At 38.4% G+C, this 14,246-nt stretch overlaps 1 protein-coding gene across 3 annotated transcripts in view; it reads left to right on the forward strand.

Moving 5' to 3' along the window:
- The window catches only part of TENM3 (teneurin transmembrane protein 3), a 609,811-nt gene that overhangs the window by 482,354 nt on the left and 113,211 nt on the right, over window positions 1–14,246 (forward strand). For all 3 annotated transcript variants that reach the window (XM_041753664.1, XM_041753665.1, XM_041753666.1), the window contains exons 7-10: window positions 7,623–7,837; window positions 12,891–13,101; window positions 13,640–13,741; window positions 13,932–14,126. In XM_041753664.1, the coding sequence (XP_041609598.1) occupies window positions 7,623–7,837; window positions 12,891–13,101; window positions 13,640–13,741; window positions 13,932–14,126 (723 nt within the window). The remainder of the gene's footprint in view (window positions 1–7,622; window positions 7,838–12,890; window positions 13,102–13,639; window positions 13,742–13,931; window positions 14,127–14,246) is intronic.

The raw sequence follows: 14,246 nt of genomic DNA on the forward strand, positions 1-14,246 counted from the left end.
TGACAACTAACTGCTCTCAAAAAATATTTGTTACCAAGTCTTCCAAATCCACCCATTTCTCAGCATCTGTGAAGTGTACCCATTTAAGCCTTCCCAAGGCTTAGCAACATACTACTAATTGTACCTGTTACTCTTTTACTTCGTGGCTGTTTAATCTGGTAAACACAGAATGGTGTGGAAAATGGAACCTCTGTTCATTTTAATTCACCTTTGTGATTATAATATCACTTGAATTCTTTTGTTGTAGCATATGCTTTAAATACCTCTAATTAGCTCATTTAATTTATGGGAAATACTATATAATTTACTGACAGATCTAGGACTCACTAAAATCAAACTTTCTGTTAGAAAAAGTCTGACTTCTTTTTTCAGTTCAAATACAGTAATAAACATTTTTGTCACCGTCATCACAGTTCGGAATTCCTACTCTAGGTAGATGGTAGAGAGGGCATGAACCCTCGCCATGAGTTTGGCAATGATCAAATAAGGCATCACTGCTTTTAATATTTCTTACCATAAGGATGTTCTCTCTACAATCATGAAACTCTTGTGCCAGTGAAAAGTAGCTCTGCCAGTGGTGGGGATGGATGATGAGGTCACCGAACATGTTCTCTTTCCCTCTTGATGTACCAGGCTTAAAAACTTACCAACAGTCTTAAATATTCCAATTTTTTTAAAGATTTTATTTATTTATTCATGAGAGACACAGAGAGAGAGGCAGAGACACAGGCAGAGGGAGAAGCAGGCTCCATGCAGGGAGCCCGATGTGGGACTCAATCCCGGGTCCCCAGGATCACACCCTGGGCTGAAGGCGACGGCGCTAAATCGCTGAGCCACCTGGGCTGCCCAAATATTCCAATTTTTAATGCCGCACTTTGTTTTTGATAGAAATACATGCAAGACAGGGAAAGACACGAAGTCGCTACCTTGTGTTGATGATGTCTCAACTAAAGAAGGCTTCATCAACAAAGATTCTTTCAATTTTGCCTTAGTTTGGCACGTTAGAAGCTTTGTGCTTAAGACAGTGTGTCATAGTGAGATTCTGAATACATGAGAGGTATGCGCTTCTGTGGTAAAGAGAGTCTACAAATAGAAATTGTTGAGGTTCTAGAAATCAATTCCCTTAAAGCAGACTATTTCTTCCCTCATTGAAAATCTTCAGGAGAAAAAGGAGAGGAGGAAGGAGGGATGGAGAGAGAGAAGGAAGGAAAAGAATTCTTCATGTAGTCTTCATACCTGGGGGTATGAGTCCTCTTCTTTGAAGACTCCTGGACTAAGTGACTTCCATGGGCCCTTGAACCCTAAGATGCTATGATGTTATGATTAGTGAGTCTTTTTCATTACAGAGACAAGAAAACAATTATCTCAACTATTACTGCCCCCATTCAAGTACATCCAGTCAAGCCTGGTTATTTTGTTTTACAAATGAAAGAGCATTCTTTGTGAAAAAGAACCACCTGTTTAATTGCTATGGGACTAATTGGATAAGTAAATACACATATTGACACAACGGTACACACACATATCATTTCTATGAGAAAAATCTTAACCCTTTGAAATCAATATATGATGAAAGCAACGAAGCAAAACCTGAAACCCTTCAAGTCACCACTTGATTACGATTTCCAAAGCTAATGCTTGGGCAAAGATGATGTTTGGGGGAAAAAATTCTGTGATTAGCCCTCTTGTATGCTTACCAGCACTCAAAGTGCAAGTATGCTATTAAAGCTGCTTAAAACTATTTATAGCAGGATTATGCAAGATCAACATCATTGAGTAGATTAAATCACACAGGCTTCAGAAAATAATAATAGAACTTGTTAATAACAAGAAAGTGTAATGATAGCCTTAGTAATGTGGGAACTTGATGAATGCATCCAAATATGAACTATTTCCATATTTATACATGACGTGTACCAACCAGTCTTCATGCGAAAAAGGACTACTACTTTATTCAGTGTTTTAGAAATGGTTTCGTGTGGAAGCCGACCAAAAGACAAAAACCTATTAGGAATTTAGTATAAATCATAACCCAAAGAATATCCCATTATGGCAGGTTTTATTTCATAAGAACTGGTCATTTCTTCCTAATAAAAACGAGTATTGGGGTGCTTGGGTGGCTCAGTTGGTTGAATGTCTGCCTTTGGCTCAGATCGTGACCTCAGGGTCCTGGGATCCAGTCCTGTGTCAGGATCCCAACTCAGTGGGGAGTCTGCTTCATCCTCTCCCTCAGCCCCTCCCCTCACCCCTGGCTCCTGCACTTGTGTGCTCATGCGCACGCACGCTCTCGCTCTCTCTCTCTTCCTCAAATAAATAAATAAAATCTTAAAAAAAAAAAGTATAGAAAAACCTGTAACTTTATATCCTAAAATTGAAAGCTAAGCAGATTCTCTAGAGTGGTTCAGTGGGCTGCCCCATCTGATTTTATATGAATTAGACAGATTCAAAACTCAGTAATTTAAAATAATTTTTTTAATAAAAAGCAAAGATTTTACTGATGACTATATTAAAACACATAGTTTTGTATTTCTGCAGACCTCAATTTGGATCTTGAATTGACCACTCACTTTGGGAAAGTAATTTACTTCTCTGAGGCTTAGTTTTTTCATCTCAAAATAGTATCCACCTCATGGATTTTTTTTTTTTTTTAATTCACAACAGATAATACTGTGAAACTACCCGGCATATCATACGCTTTCAATAAAAGTTCTGTTTCTCTTTCCAACCTCTTTAATCATTTCATTAAAAGCTAATATATGGGGGCACCTATGTGGCTTAGTTGGTCTGAGCGTCCAGTTCTTAATTTCAGCTCAGATTTGTGAGATCACATCATGCGTCCTCTGTGCTGGGCATGGAGTCTGCTTAAGATTCTCTCTGTATTTGTCTTCCCTTCTCTTCCCACTCTACTCTCTCTCTCTCTCTCCCTCTTTAAAAAAAAAAAAAGGCTAATTTATGACATATATAGGTGCTAATTGCAGAGAAGCATCCAAAATGTGAAGTATAATTTGTCCTCAGCTATTTAAATTTTTCTATGAATAAAGAAAGATGTCTAACTAGATTGGAAGCAAACATAATATCTGGGTGGTAGGATTCTATTTTTTATCTTTGTATTTACCTCTTTGTTCTAATTTTGCTAAAATGAATATGTATTACTATTGTAAAATAAATATTTAATATTTCAATGAATGATGTAGTTTATAATCTATGAGCTGATACATAAAAAAATCACAAGGATTACTATAATCCAGTTTTTCATTCTTATTCCCTAGAGCATATTTTATTACTAAATTATTAGTTAAAGAAAAATAGACTTGGTAGCAGAAGCGTTAAGAACTGCCACAGTTATGGACATCAGGAGACAAGAGGAGGTGGGATTGTAAATAATGATTTTTCGTTAAGCTTTCTCATGTCATACCTGGGTTATTGCAACTATAACCTATCTTATCTCTCCACTTGCAGGCTTCTCACTATGGTAGTTCCCCTTTACCTGCAGAGTATGTGTTCCAAGACCTCCAGTGGATGTCTAAAACCACAGATCATACCGAACTTTATATATATTGTGTTTTTTCTGTACATAACCATGATAAAATTTAATTTATAAATTAGACACAATAAGAGATTAACAATAACCAACCATAAAATAGAGCAGTTACAAAAATATACTGTAATAAAGTTTATTTAAATGTGGTCTCTCTCTCAAAATATCTTACTGTCCTTACCCTTCTTTTTGTGCTAATGTGGGTTGATAAAATGCCTCTGTGACAAAATGAGGTGAGATGAAAGATGTAGGCATTGTGATGTAGCATTAGGCTACTATTGACCTCCTAAGTACACATCAGAAGGAGGATCATGTGCTTAAGACCATAGTTGACAGTGGGTAACTGAAGCAACAGAAAGCAAAACCAAGAATAAAGGGGACTACTGTATGGACTCTCATGTCCATGAACATGACTTCCTGTCACCTTCAGCCCATTAGCCAAATGGTCTCCCTTTAGCTTATATCACTGTCCTTTGCAACCAAAGGTACATTTGTCATTGTAGGATATAGTAGGCCAGATAGAAGACAGTCCCAGCATAATATTTACAAGTATTATACTCTCCCTCAAACTTCACATTTATCTATAAGGGTGAGTTTATTGTGAATTATTCTAGACCCCAATGGGCGTAACTTGGCTATCTGCCATACTTATCTGTGATCACAAGACACTTTCCTTGGTAATCTGGAATTCTGTTACTCCTGATTATAAACACATGTGCACACACACACGCCTGTATACACCGCACATCATAGGAAAAGTAAGTGCTTTTATGGTACTGAAAAACAATATGCCCATATTAAATCAACTTCAAGTATCTATTTTTTAAGTTTTTATTTAAATTCCAGTTAGTTAACATACAGTGTAATACTAGTTTCAGGGGTACAGTACAGTGAATCAACACTCCCATACATCACCCCATGCTCATCACAATTAGTGCACTCCTTAATCCCCATCACCTATTTCCCCCATCTCCTCACACCCTCCCCTCTGGTAACCATCAGTTTGTTCTCTAGAGTTAAGAGTCTGTTTCTTGGTGTGTCTCCTTCTCTCTTTCTTTCCTTTTCCCTATGTTCATTTGTTTTGTTTCTTAAATTCCACATGAGTGAAATCATATGCTTTTTATCTTTCCCTGACTGACTTATTCACTTAACATAGTACACTCTAACTCCATCTATATTATTGCAGATGGCAAGATTTCATTCCTTTTATGGCTGAAAAAATATTCCATTGTGTATATACACCACATCTTTTTATCCATTCATCAGGTGATGGACACTTGGACTGGTTCCATATCTTGACTGTCATAAATAATGCTGTAGTGAATGCAGGGGTGCATGTATCACTTCGAATTACTGTTTTGGTATTCTTTGGGTAAATACCCAGGAGGGTGATTACTGGATGTATAGTTTTATTTGTAACTTTTTGAGGAGCCTCCATACTGTTTTCCAGAGTGGCTGCACCAGTTTGCACTCCCACCCGCAGTGCAAGAGGGTTCCTTTTTCTCCACATCCTTGCCGACATCTGTTGTTTCTTGCATTGTCGATTTTAGCCAACCTGACAGGTGTGATGTGATATTGCGTTGTAGTTTTGATTTGCATTTCCCTGATGATGAGTGCTGTTAAGCATCTTTTCATGTGTCTGTTGGCCATCTGGATGCCTTTGGAGAAATGTCTGTTCATGTTGGAGACCAAACTTCTTAAGCTGGCATTCAGGGCCTTCCACAAATTAGTATCACTCTCCCTTTCCAGCCATAGTTCCCATTACTCCCATGACAAACACATTACTGTATCCCATTCATTCAATATATACTGACAGCCAAATGCTTTCTATAAAATGCCTTATGTAATTCTTACAATAGCTCTGTGATTGCATACCACCCTCATTTTACAGATGAGGTTTAGAACCAGAGATTTATGATCTTCCTTAATATCACACAGACCGTTATTGACAGAACCAGGATTCAAACCATTTGACTGACTCCAAAGCCAATTTTCTTAACTTCTTTTCTAGCCATATGGGTCTCTCTGTTCACCATCACTGTAACACATACCCTATTATTCTTCTGTGGGGTTTTTTTAAAGATTTATTTATTCAAGAGAGAAATTTTAGAAAGCATGCATATGAGTGGGAGAGGAGTAGAGGGAGAGAGAATCTCAAGCAGACTCCCCACTGAGTGTGGAGTCCAACACAGGCTTGATCCCACAACCCTGAGACTGTGACCTGAGCCAAAATCAAGAGTTGGACACTTAACTGACTGAGCCACCTAGGCACCTCTGTACACCCATGTTTTTAATCATAATGTTTACTCCAACTCAAAAGCCTTCATGTCCTTCAAAGTTTACCTCGGAATTTAACCTTTCTGTGCAATCTTTCAACTGCCTGCCTACAGTGATACCACCTTCCTCTGACCCTTAACCATCTAATGGCTTTAGATTGTCATATAGTTCATTAGGTTGAAGGTATTGTCTTTCCTACCACATAATTAGTTGCTTGATAGCAGAAGCCATGGAAGCCAGAGTACATAAGTAAATAATCCCTAAGGTTATGTTCTTTGATTTATATTTCTTTCTATCACCTACAGTTCTATGCCCCTAGTAAATGCTCAAAAATGGACTCAAAACTAATAACTTCTCAAAAATATTAGACTCTCTCCTCCTGTCATTAAAGTAAGATAGTTCACAACTCTGTGATTTTGAAATTAAATCTCTAAATTTTGAATTGACAACTTCTCTGGAGGCTATTACGTTTAATAGGTACTATATCATATCATGTAATACCGGAATTAATATTCAGATTAGTATTTTTAAAAGAAAAATCATAGTAGGGCAGCCCCGGTGGCGCAGCGGTTTAGCACCGCCTGCAGCCTGGGGTGTGATCCTGGAGACCCGGGATCAAGTCCCACGTCGGGCTCCCTGCATGGAGCCTGCTTCTCCCTCTGCCTGTGTCTCTGCCTCTCTGCCTGCCTCTCTCTCTGCCTCTGAATAAATTTAAAAAAAAAAAGGGGGTCTCTTGGTAAGAGATCTCATTTAAAAAAAAAAAAGAAAGAAAAAAAAATCATAGTAAGTCAACTTTATGACTTTAAATAGTTTGAAGTGATAGAGGATAAATTTCCAGTTTCATCCCATCCCTTAGCCTTGATGGGCCTTTTCTGAATAAGAGACAATGTGGTTTTTTATCTATTCAAGGCAAATTGTAAAGCCTTCCCTATTACCCAGCCTTTCAGAACAGTGGGAAAGAACCTTAGGAAAGAGGGAAGGAAGAGAAAACCATACCAAAAAATAGGGGTCTTGGATCTGTTTCCCCAAACCAGGAAGTGGCAGAGACTCAGGGAGCAAAGGGCTTTTCCTACAGGTTGTATTGAAAGGGGTAATACAACTATACCTGGTGAGGCTGTGAGTGAATTTGAGATGATAGTCAAAAGGAAGAGAAAGGCTATGACAACCTACTTCAATATCTTTGAGATAATTTGAATTTACGCCTCCTTCCTTCCCCCACATAAGTGTCCCCACTACCCCTGCTCTTTCTTCCTCCCTTCCAGCATCTGAGCCTTTATTCATCCTGATGTATAGTTCAGAGGAAACTGCATGAATCCATGCCATTGATTGGTTTTGTTGTTTGCTTAAAAATTGATTTGGAAATCTCCATAATCCATTCTGCCTTAATTTACACCTTGCAGTGCTATGGAACGTTTAGAAGGACTGATTTGTAACAGACTTAATCTTTCCCAAGAAATAACAAGACATATATTTGTAAGATAATTACATTTCAAGTGATCAAGAACGACTGTAGGTGTGAAAAGAGATTCAGTAATAGGCAGACCTTGGGGGGAAGTCAAAAGATTTTTACTTAAATATCTTAAGGAATATGCTAAATCAGAATTCATTGAACAACAATAGCGAACAGAAAAGCTTTTAAAGTGAAAATTATATGAGAACACTCATTTATCAGAAGATGGAATACCTGAGCATTTCGTGAAAAGAACTTTTTGAAAGGAAATCTGTTTTGTTGTTTGAGGCTTTGAGGGAGGTGGCATTGCTGTTGTTTTCATTTTCCATTGTTCCTCATTGAGTCTCTTCCATTCAGGAAAATTAGGTGGATTTACACAAGAAAATAACACCATAGATTCTGGAGAACTTGATATTGGCCGAAGAGCAATTCAAGAGGTTCCTCCTGGGATCTTCTGGAGATCACAGCTCTTTATTGATCAGCCACAGTTCCTTAAATTCAATATCTCTCTTCAGAAGGATGCATTGATTGGAGTATATGGCCGAAAAGGCTTACCACCTTCCCATACTCAGGTAAAAGTAGGCTTTGTTGTCAATAAAATGGAAGCTGCTAGTTTGCATTTTTAAAGTTACTCTGTTTCTTAAGTTCAGCTGTTTAACTGTTGGACCACTTTCGTATTGATCTTTCACAGTGAAGAGAATTTTGAACGTAGGTTACACTTGAGGTTTTCGAATTAGTAGGAAGAACAGCATTTTCTTCCTGACTCGCGTTAATCGTTATTGATGGATTAAAATGTACTAAAATTTGTGAGTAACTGAATGAATATCGAACATCGTCTGAGCACCTAGCAAAACATCATGGATTTTCCAAGTGTTTTACCAAGATTCTATGAGAATTTCAGATGATATTCCTTTCGTGTAATAGATGCATCGTATTTTTATCTCAAACAATGTATTCATGCTGTTGAAAATATATTGTATTTTTTCTACTTAATGCCAGACTTACTGTTTGTAAAGAAATTATAGGAACATAAACATAAATATGATGATATAAACTTTATCAACTGAAGCCATGATTCCTCGAATAAAGAGGCAAAAGAACTTCCATAGATAACCAAGGGTGATGATCATCACTTTACTGTAGAATTCAAAACAGTTCAAATACCCTTCAGTCACACATTCAAGGAACTTTAAAGTCAGTCTGCTTGCATGAAAATTATGTCATAATAACAGTACAGAGAGCTGCTATCATAATTCTGCAATCTTTCTCATAATCTAATACTGGATCAAGGCATGTAAGATGGAAATTGTGGTTTAAAAGAGGTCCCATTATGTCTAACAGAAATTATTTAAATTACCTACTATAATATCGGAGCTCAGACTTTTCCTAGGGTCAACTATTATGTTAGTCAACAGAGGAATCCCAAAAATATAATAAATGGTTAATTACTATTGACAACTGGATAAAGTCTAAAGTTATACTTGATAATTAGTTTATATACCCATCGAATTTCATGTAGATTTTAACTTGATTTATGAGATGAGGACTGGAGGGTTTCCATGTATGCTTTATAGTATATAATTTTGTGAGAAATGCTTTTTTTATAACCTAGGAATATAAATCATAAAGAAAATTGATCATATGCCAATAAAGGAATCATATCTTTTGAGAAAGATGAGTAAGAAACTTTGAATATGCTTTGTCTTATATCACTGTAGATCAGGGAAAGTTTATATATATATATATACACACATATATATATACACTCATATATATGGGTAAGTTTCATATATATGTGTATATATATATACACACATAAATTATATAGCTGTAAAATTTTTCAATATCATGCTTTGGTGTATTCATTTTTCTGATAACATTTTTCATATCTACAATATTGAAGTAAATGCCTTTGATCCTTGCATATTAAATACTCCACATTGTGTGCTAGTATCCAATTTAAATTTTTGATTACAATTATATTTGACTATGCTGTAGGTGATGGAGTGTACAGTGTAATAATCAGATTGTCTTGAAGGGAAGTGGGTCTCTTTAAATTCACATAAAGCAGACAGATTGCATTTATATCAACAGTCCAGTGAAACAGAAAAATATTTTTTTCGTTGGAACCATAAATACATGTTTAAATCACTTTTTTTGTGACTGCAGAAATACACCTCCACAGTGGAGGTATATATACTCACAACAGGGGAGGTATATATACTCACAACAGTGAGTAACCTATAAGTTCCAGAAAATAATTTCAAAGGGAAAATGTTGTATATGTTAAAGATTCATTAAGATTTAGGGTTGGCTCTTTCCAAGTTATATATACCATAGAAGATTAGGGAAATAAAAAAGTGCAGTTTCAGGTTTTCCCATAATTCTTCTGGTATTTAAATACAATATACATGATACTTTCCCTTTCTACCACAATATATGTGTTTAACTAGATTACGCATTTTCTGAAGCTCCACAGTTATTAGAGTTCCTGTCTCTGGTTTATTCAAGATCAGCAGAGCAAACAACTGTTTCTGACTTAAGTGTTTAAACATGAAATATGCTATAAAGCAGCCCAAATTGAACATTTCTCTGTTTCTGGGGAACGCTAAATAAATCAACCTGAAATAATTAAAATTGGCCAGCCATTCAGAATAGTCACTTGAGTTTTGAAAGTCTTTGTGACCCTTTATAAAACTGTCCATTTAATTGTTACCAAGGAATCAATTGACTTTCCTCTTGCTGATGCCCAATTCATTCTCCTGGACAGTTAGAAGCCTAAGGAAGCAATTTAATGCTTTACAGTTGACAGTATACTGACTGTATCATTTAAGTGCATTTGCATGAAGGCTGTCTCAGTAGTTGGAGACCTGAGTTCTGTAAGCATACACTCCTACCACTTTTTGACCTTGTGACCTGGAACAAAGCACTTCTCTGCACCCATGTCGGTCCAGAAAACGAAACCATTGGATCAGATGGTGTCTAAAATCTCTTACTCCTCTGTATGGCAGTCATTTACAGCAAAACCATGCCATGATCAAAAAGTTGATTTAAAGATACAGTTAATGGGATGCTTGGGTGACTCAGTAGGTTAAGCATCTGCCTTTAGCTCATGTTATGATCCCGGGGTCCTGGGATCCAGCCCCACTTTGGGCTCCTGCTCAACAGAGAGTCTGCTTGTCCCTCTGTCCCTTCCCTTGTTTGTGCTCTCTCTCAGATAATAAAATCTTCTTTAAAAAAATACAGTTAAGTATTCATAGATTCTGAGTTCTTATCCTTTTAATAACTGAACTAAGCATGTGGATAGTCTGTTTAAAAATGAACCACTAGAATAGTCTTATCAAGTCTAACCTTTGTTTCATAATTACCGCCCCAAAGTGATAAGACTGAATGTTATTCTAAAAATAGCCTAAGATCCTAAGACTTGCCCCCACAAAAAAAAAAAAAAAATCCATGTCTCCATCTTATGAATGGGTATTAATTTGAAAGTAAAGCCAGTAACCCAAGTCTGTCCAGAAGTCATTGCTTTATACTTTACACCTTGAGAACAAAAATTATTAACTATTTTTGTTCCGTATGATTTGTTTGCTTTTTGTAGAGATAGGTTTAGAGTTAAGTAGAGGACTTGTCTTTAGGTTTTTGAATAACCCTCCTGAAGGCGTGTGTGAAATGCCCCTACAGAAGACCCTAAGCAAATTCTCAACAACTGTGGCCTCCCGCCCACCACCACCACCATACCCACCACTCTCCAGCCTCATTTTATTGTTCACGGTGTGATGCAAATAGAGACTCCTACAATGAAGGTGGTGACTATGAGTATGAGCTTGAAAGACCAGTTAAAACTCAAAATTTCCTCCCTTTCAATTTTGCCGTTACTGTGCTTAATGTCAGAGGAGAAAAATGTTTATATGCAAAGGAGCCATAAAAAGAAATTTTCCCTGCCTCTTTGCCATGCTAGTATAAATATTTAAATCTGATGAGAAAATGAATGGCTTATTTGAGATACAGGCATCTTTCGAAAGTGCTGAATTCATTTTCCTCTGATAATTTTGGAGGACAATTCCAGTGAAAATTTTGCAAGTTAAATATCCACACCAGTGATTATTTTCATCCTTGTAAGGTAGAAATGAAAAAAGTTATTAAATGCTAACCAAGTTACAGCTTTTTGTGTGTATTTCTCACAGCTGCATGATGCCTTAAGGTAGTTTCAATACACACACACAAAAAAATAACAAAAAATGTTTTTACATTTAAATAAAAATTTTAGTACATTGGAAACTGAATGAGATATTCTAGATTTTGTCCAGTAGTAACATTAGAGGTCTTTGATCTGTACAGTGGCGACACATTTAATCATGAATCTCGAATCCCAACAGCCAATTTTATTCCAATTTGATTATATTAAGGGATTCATATAATAAACTTCTCTTTAAACAGTCCCCGGATGAAATTCCATTTCAAGAATCTATCAGAATAGAATATTGGCGATTTGCATAGACAGTACTGTAACATTATATATATTGCACTGTAGTGTATTTTCACCATAAACACAGCCCTCAGGAATCAAGTGAAACTGGGGAAGAATCTATAGAAACTGAATCCCTTTACTTGTAAGGAGCTTTTATCTAACAAGTTTATTAAACCTGTGTTGGAAAGTCTTTGCCATGTCTTCCAAACTCACTGCGTTATCCCTGATTACCAAGCTTTACTACTGTCACTCACCTTCCATATTTTTAATTATCTTTAAATCCTCCAGTTGAATTCTGCTAGCAACACAACATTATTGATGAATCTTACTAAACCAAAAATGAAGTTCACTGACGTTCACTTCCTAATAATAACTGGGCGTATTTACTGTTACTGTCATCTCTTCGGCACTCCCTCCCCATTGTTTAATTTTTTAGACTTTTGGGCAGAGATGTATAGGCATCTGGATATAGGATTTTAGTTTAACTATTACAGAGTACAAAGCCATGGGTTTCCTTCCCCAGATACCTGGGATGGTTGCATGAGGGTCACAGAGAGGAGTACGGTGGGTGGTAGGAAAGACCTGAGCTTTCTCACAAACCAATGCCCCTGCTTACCAGGGATCTACCCCTACTCAAGGGCCTGAAGGCTTGGTTTCCTTCATCTTCACAGTGGAAACACCGACACCTTCCTAGAAGGGTTGCCACGATGATTCAGTGTAATGCTGACACAGAGTGCGAATCAGTGGCAGTTGTTGCCACATAGTATTAAGTAGGAGAACACTTTGCGAGATTAACAAATGGTCTAAAATTAGGTTGCCAGGTGTGACATGTTACAAGTTCAAGGTCGTATCCATACACAGCCTGAACTCATCAAACACCTTATCAGTTGCAAGAGTCCGATCTGATTCCAGAAACCGAGTGTGCACTAAGGGGAAAATGATTGTCCAGTTTCTGTAGAACAACAGTCTGCGGTGGGTAGTTCTCTTTCGTGATCCCTGTAGGTGCTATGCATAGAAGGACCTGTCCATCAGGGACCTTTTCCTGACATTGTCTTTAGTAGAGCTGAGGGGAAACAGTGGGTAAAAAAAAAGAGAGAGAAGCAGCACCATGGAAATGTTTCTGACCACTAACCAGCTGTACTTGTCCCCACCCTCAGTACGACTTTGTTGAGCTCCTGGATGGCAGCAGGTTGATTGCACGAGAGCAGCGGAACCTGCTGGAGCCCGAAAGAGCAGGGCGGCAGGCGAGATCCGTCAACCTGCACGAGGCTGGCTTCATCCAGTACTTGGACTCTGGAATCTGGCATCTGGCTTTTTACAATGACGGGAAAAATGCGGAGCAGGTGTCCTTTAATACCATCGTTATAGGTAAGCACGGTCCTTGAAGCCTCTTTTTCCGGGCTGTGGTCTAAACAGTGTGTTGAATAGAAACTCAGTTGTCTTCCCTGATTTGGAGTGATCCCTGGGGTGATGAAGCCTGAGGTCTAATGTGATGAAGTCTAATGTGAGAACTATTTTTAAATTTTTTATTTACAAATATGTGACACGCCACGAAGCATTAGAAGAACCTATGACTTGGAAGTGTCTTGGCATCTTGAAAACACTTAAAAAACATCTGCCTTTGAAATGGCCATGCTTTGCTTTACTATTGGAATAATCAGGTGGCTTGCTTCACTTTATTATTGGAATAATCAGGTGGCTTGCTTCGCTTTGCTGTTGGAATAATCTGGTGGCTTGCTTTGCTTTGCTATTGGAATAATTTGGTGGAAGTGAATCCTTGGCCCGGTCGTGGAGCAGGTCATCCGTGATTCCCTCAACGTGGAGCTAGGATGACCAAAGTGACGCAGTGTACCTCGTGCAAGCGGCAGGCCGGGCACTGAGTATTCCTTTTCTCTCTTTTCTTCAGAGTCCGTGGTGGAGTGCCCCCGAAATTGCCATGGAAATGGAGAGTGCGTTTCTGGCACTTGCCATTGTTTCCCAGGATTTTTAGGTCCGGATTGTTCCAGAGGTATGCGAGTCCCAGTCCTTTCTTAAGCCCATGCAAACAAGCTGTAGAAACAGGAGTAATTCAGACCCTGGGCAGGGCGAGAACACAGGGGGAGGGAAGGCAGCATAGCCCCCCACAGCCCTGCGCCTTTCCCCCCGGATGTCACCCCCGAGGGTGGTTGCTAACTGCCCTGTCGTGGTCTGTTTCGCAGCAGCCTGTCCGGTGCTGTGCAGCGGCAACGGGCAGTACTCCAAGGGCCGCTGCCTGTGCTTCAGCGGCTGGAAGGGCACCGAGTGCGACGTGCCCACCACGCAGTGCGTTGACCCGCAGTGCGGGGGCCGTGGCATCTGCATCATGGGCTCCTGCGCCTGCAACTCCGGATACAAAGGAGAAAATTGTGAAGAAGGTAAACATGCCAATATTTACAGAAATCTCTTGTTCTCCGCAGAAAGGAAGAAATTATCTTTGTGATCTTCCGTGTGGCAGGTGCATCTCTTTGTGGGCCTCCCCGTGAAAGTACTGTTCA

This window comes from Vulpes lagopus, chromosome 4, assembly GCF_018345385.1.
Source record: "Vulpes lagopus strain Blue_001 chromosome 4, ASM1834538v1, whole genome shotgun sequence".
Classification (NCBI taxonomy): domain Eukaryota; kingdom Metazoa; phylum Chordata; class Mammalia; order Carnivora; family Canidae; genus Vulpes; species Vulpes lagopus.